The following is a 6,000-nucleotide window of genomic DNA, read 5'->3' on the forward strand; positions in this document are numbered from 1 at the left end:
ACTTCATTCATCCCAGATGGGACGTTTGGTAGTCCACACAGTTTAAAAAGAGATTAAAACAAGTTTTCAATGGAATGAAACCATTCATATACACAATGAGAGCAATAATAAATGTCAAATTACATTATAATGACAGTGTATGCTACATTATCAAATATTATAACATATAATCTATGCATTATATTGTTAACATGATCCATGACACATCTAAAATATCTAGATATAAACAAGCTAAGCTTATCTATAACACAAAGTACATTACATTCCATCAATTTGCATTTTCTGATGCAAGATCTGAACAGAACATTCAAACACGTTCACTAGTGCTCTGACCTCTGTCAGTATCCTAGCAACAGTTAACCGGAATCTCCCATCTTCCAGATCTCCCTAAGATCCGGCTCCCTCGCGAACTCAGAACCAAATACATCCGGAAGGTCGGGGACAAGATTAACCTGGTCATCCCCTTCCAGGTGAGACCAATACCCATCAATCACTATAATTTATCGATCATTGTTGTCATCTTTGTCCGTTACACCCCAATTCTAACGACCATAGCCATGTTACTTCTTTCTTCCTCATTCCCTATTCCCTAGATTGTGAACACTATGTTTTACACCTTATAGGGAATAACTAAGGCAGGAAATAGTTGCAAATAATATGTGTGTCGGCTGAACCCCATGACCGCTGAATTGTGTGATGAACCCCTGTAGGCTGACCGTCTCTGTTGGATGACTCTGATGACAATGAAAACTGCTATGCATGATCTATATAGGGAATTATAATGTTGACGATCTGACGATCGAAAATGCATTTTATAGTGCACAAGTTGTGTTCCCACAATTGGAACACGACCAGGTGACGGTAGATCAGAATACCTGACCAGTCGAAGGCAGCCAGGTGACCAGGTTAACTCCAGGTTATGGAAGATCCAGGTAGTTTAGGCTAGTTCATAGTCAACCAGGTGTGGTTGACCAACCAGGTGATGGTAAACCATCACCTGGGGGGCAGACTAGTGGGCAGACTACTAGTTGGCGGTAGATCAGGCTCAGATTACCTGACCAGGTGATTGTTAACCAGTTGAGGGTACACCAGGGGTACACGAGGGTCCCTGACCGGCTGATGTCTGTCACAGGGTAAGCCCCGCCCCGTGGTCAAATGGTACAAGGACGGCGCGCCGGTGGACGAGAAGATAGTGGGCGTGAGGAACTCCACCGTGGACTCGATCCTGTTCATCCGCTCGGCAGAGAGGGACCACTCGGGGAAGTACGAGCTGGTGGTCCAGATCGAGAACATGGAGGACCGCGCCACCATCGACATCAGGGTCGTCGGTACGGACGCCGCGACCGGAGTTCCCTTGAGCTCGTAGCCATGACGATACACTCCGACAAAATAATGTGTAATCCCTACAAGGCTTCCACCATAGTGCTACAATCTACTTTATCCATCACGTGGACATGAGAGAACAACGAGTAGACTTAAATAACCTTGAAATGCTTGAATTCTAGTCCTCAACATAACACACGACTATTACTACCACCAACACTACCACTACCACTGTGACACAACTACTACCTATAGCGATTGACCCGAGGGTACGGGGTGTCCAGCGCCTGACCTGTGTCCCGTCCCACCCCCCACCGCTAGAGAGACCCGGCCCCCCCACCAAGATGAAGGTGACGGAGGTGTGGGGCTTCAACGCCGCCCTGGAGTGGGAGGCCCCCAAGGACGACGGTAACTGTGAGATCATTGGTTACACCATCCAGAAGGCGGACAAGAAGACCATGGTGAGGAGGCCCTGGACCAACCAGCTCTTTAATCTCCACGTCTCCCTCTCTCAGTGTTTCCGCATTGTGTCTATGTCACTCTCTCACTCTCTCACTCTCTCTATGACCACAACGACGTCCCGAATCTCTCTCCCTTTGTGTCTCTGTGTCTCTCTGCCAGGAGTGGTACACTGTCTATGACCACGACAGATGTCCTGACTCTCTCTCCCTGTGTGTCTCTGTGTCTCTCTGCCAGGAGTGGTACACTGTCTATGACCACGACAGATGTCCTGACTCTCTCTCCCTGTGTGTCTCTGTGTCTCTCTGCCAGGAGTGGTACACTGTCTATGACCACGACAGATGTCCTGACTCTCTCTCCCTGTGTGTCTCTGTGTCTCTCTGCCAGGAGTGGTACACTGTCTATGACCACGACAGATGTCCTGACTCTCTCTCCCTGTGTGTCTCTGTGTCTCTCTGCCAGGAGTGGTACACTGTCTATGACCACGACAGATGTCCTGACTCTCTCTCCCTGTGTGTCTCTGTGTCTCTCTGCCAGGAGTGGTACACTGTCTATGACCACGACAGATGTCCTGACTCTCTCTCCCTGTGTGTCTCTGTGTCTCTCTGCCAGGAGTGGTACACTGTCTATGACCACGACAGATGTCCTGACTCTCTCTCCCTGTGTGTCTCTGTGTCTCTCTGCCAGGAGTGGTACACTGTCTATGACCACGACAGATGTCCTGACTCTCTCTCCCTTTGTGTCTCTGTGTCTCTCTGCCAGGAGTGGTACACTGTCTATGACCACGACAGATGTCCTGACTCTCTCTCCCTGTGTGTCTCTGTGTCTCTCTGCCAGGAGTGGTACACTGTCTATGACCACGACAGATGTCCTGACTCTCTCTCCCTGTGTGTCTCTGTGTCTCTCTGCCAGGAGTGGTACACTGTCTATGACCACGACAGATGTCCTGACTCTCTCTCCCTGTGTGTCTCTGTGTCTCTCTGCCAGGAGTGGTACACTGTCTATGACCACGACAGATGTCCTGACTCTCTCTCCCTGTGTGTCTCTGTGTCTCTCTGCCAGGAGTGGTACACTGTCTATGACCACGACAGATGTCCTGACTCTCTCTCCCTGTGTGTCTTTGTGTCTCTCTGCCAGGAGTGGTACACTGTCTATGACCACGACAGATGTCCTGACTCTCTCTCCCTGTGTGTCTCTGTGTCTCTCTGCCAGGAGTGGTACACTGTCTATGACCACGACAGATGTCCTGACTCTCTCTCCCTGTGTGTCTCTGTGTCTCTCTGCCAGGAGTGGTACACTATCTATGAACACAACAGGCGTCCAAGCTGCACCTCCTCGGACCTCATCATGGGGAACGAGTACATGTTCCGCGTGTACAGCGAGAACCTGGTGGGTCTGAGCGAAGAGCCAGGCCAGAGCAAGAACACAGCCGTCATCGGAAAGACAGGTGGGGGGGAGAGGGTTTGGGTACGGTGTGTCTGTGTTTGTGTATGTGTGTGTACGAGTATATGTGTGTACATCTGTGTGTGTGTGTGTGTGTGTGTGTGTGTGTGTGTGTGTGTGTGTGTGTGTGTGTGTGTGTGTGTGTGTGTGTGTGAGTGTACATCTGTGTGTGTGTGTGTGTGTGTGTGTGTGTGTGTGTGTGTGTGTGTGTGTGTGTGTGTGTGTGTGTGTGTGTACATCTGTGTGTGTGTGTGTGTGTGTGTGTGTGTGTGTGTGTGTGTGTGTGTGTGTGTGTGTGTGTGTGTGTGTGTACATCTGTGTGTGTGTGTGTGTGTCTGTGTGTGTGGGGGGGGGGTGTACATCTGTGTGTGTGTGTGTGTGTGTGTGTGTGTGTGTGTGTGTGTGTGTGTGTGTGTGTGTGTGTGTGTGTGTACATCTGTGTGTGTGTGTCTGTCTGTGTGTGTGTGTGTGTGTGTGTGTGTGTGTGTGTGTGTGTGTACATCTGTGTGTGTGTGTCTGTGTGTGTGTGTGTGTGTGTGTGTGTGTGTGTGTACAGCTGTGTGTGTGTGTGTGTGTGTGTGGGTGTGTGTTGATGTGTGTGTACATCTGTGTGTGTGAGTGCGTGTGTGGGGGGTGTATATCTGTGTGTGTGTGTGTGTGTGTGTGTGTGTGTGTGTGTGTGTGTGTGTGTGTGTGTGTGGGTGTGTGTGTTTGTGTGTGTGTGTGTGTGTGTGTTTGTGTGTGTACATCTGTGTGTGTGTGTACGTACATCTTATAACGGGCCTTTTAAATTACTCTAAAAGGAAGCCACTTTCAGAATGCAGCAATAAACTAATTGTTCTTCATATGAGAGCATATGTTCAGGTCGTATCTGAACATAAAGTCTGGCTCCTGTCTCAGAAGACACCCAGGGTGAATCTTACTTAAGTGCCCACGTGGATCTTGAAGTACTCCATTAGTGGAAGAGTGTATACATCCAAAAGCAGTTATCCAATAACAGAATAGAAGTCATTGCTCATAAAGAACATTTATTATAATAATATAAGAGATTCATTTTTTTATCAAAAACAACAAGTGAAACACAAATATATCTGTTTGTCTGGGTGATTGTGTGTGTGAGTGCATGCGTGTGTGTGTGTGTACGTGTCCATGTGCGTATGTGTGCGCGTGTTTCTCTGTTGTTTTGTGTATCCATACAATCCTCCTCTGTAGTGTGTTAAATATTGATGGTACCTCTAGCATTGAGTCCTAGCGTCCCTGAACACTTACTTGACCTACTGCCTTCCAGCTCGACTCCCACGGTTAAGTATGCATGATCCAACATGCAAACAGCTGCCGATCTCACAGCATTTAGGCCTTTGTATGTCGCGCTGTACCCTGGCCGTGTTCCAACCTTCAGAAAGGTTGGACTGAAGAACTCTTTAGTTCACCAGTCGATCCTCGAACTCAATCAGGCACTTAATCCCAGACAAAATGCACGCTGGTGGGCCATAAATGTTGGCGTCCGTTGTTGTAATGTTATGACGAATGTATGTATTTTGTGTGTGTATTTTTGGGTCCTGTCTCGGTGTCCTATTCTTGATGTCCTGTACTGATGTCTTGTGTTCCACGGACTGAGCGACGGACTTGGGGTGACCGGGCCTTCTCAGTTGCTGCCCCCACCCTTTGGAATTCACTCCCCTCCCACATCAAAGTCTCTCCAACCCTCTCTTCTTTTCAAATCTGCCCTCAAAACATACCTTTTCACACTAGCCTTCCCCACCTAACTCCCACCTTATTCTTCATGTTTAACCTCTGTTTTTCTTTTATTCCTAGTCTGTTTTACATAGTTTTGATAGGGCAATATGTAAAGCGTCTTAGAGTACCATATTAAGCGCTATATAAATTTCATTTATTATTATTATTATTATTATTGTGTGTGATGTTCGTCAGTAGAGCTGATGGGATGCAAAACCAACGTCAGACCTGCTCTGACAGTAAAGTGCTATGGGATGGCATATCGTCTGTGCCTCCGCCGTACGGCCCCTGACCTTCGCCCTGCCCCCCCCCCCCCCCAGGTCTGGACTACAACCCCCCAGAGTTCAAGGAGAAGGACGTGTCGTGTGTCCCGACGTTCACCCAGCCGCTCCTGGACCGCTCGGTGGTGGCGGGCTACAGCACGGCGATGAGCTGCTCCGTCAAAGGGTTCCCCAAGGTATCGGACACAACCGGACGGAACCGGTTCATCATACCAGACGGAACCGGTTCATCATACCAGACTGAACCGGTTCAGCCAACCAGACTGAACCGGTTCATCATACCAGACTGAACCGGTTCATCATACCAGACTGAACCGGTTCATCATACCAGACTGAACCGGTTCATCCAACCAGACTGAACCGGTTCATCCAACCAGACTGAACCAGTTTATCTTAAAAGACTAATGCAGCTCATCCAACCAGTTCATCTTTCCAGACTGAACCAGTTCATTTTTCCAGACTAAACCAGTTCATCCCACCAGACTAAACCAGTTCATCCCACCAGACTAAACCAGTTCATCCCACCAGACTAAACCAGTTCATCCCACCAGACCAAACCAGTTCATCCTCCCAGTCTAACCCAGTTCATCCTACCAGACTAAACCAGTTCATCCTACCGGTTCATCCAACCAGGTTGAACCAGTTCATCCTACCAGCTTTAACCAGGTCATCCCACCAGACTAAACCAGTTCATCCAACTAGAACAAACCCATTCATCCTACCAAACTAAACCAGTACATTCTAACAGACCAAACCA

At 48.5% G+C, this 6,000-nt stretch overlaps 1 protein-coding gene across 4 annotated transcripts in view; it reads left to right on the top strand.

The window, feature by feature from the left end:
- LOC132446860 (myosin-binding protein C, fast-type-like) overlaps nt 1-6,000 on the top strand; it is a 28,219-nt gene that overhangs the window by 20,679 nt on the left and 1,540 nt on the right. For all 4 annotated transcript variants that reach the window (XM_060037412.1, XM_060037411.1, XM_060037410.1 and 1 more), the window contains 5 exons: nt 382-470; nt 1,133-1,328; nt 1,645-1,784; nt 3,070-3,229; nt 5,283-5,419. In XM_060037412.1, coding sequence (XP_059893395.1) covers nt 382-470; nt 1,133-1,328; nt 1,645-1,784; nt 3,070-3,229; nt 5,283-5,419 — 722 coding nt within the window. The remainder of the gene's footprint in view (nt 1-381; nt 471-1,132; nt 1,329-1,644; nt 1,785-3,069; nt 3,230-5,282; nt 5,420-6,000) is intronic.

Source organism: Gadus macrocephalus, chromosome 18, assembly GCF_031168955.1.
Source record: "Gadus macrocephalus chromosome 18, ASM3116895v1".
Lineage (NCBI taxonomy): Eukaryota > Metazoa > Chordata > Actinopteri > Gadiformes > Gadidae > Gadus > Gadus macrocephalus.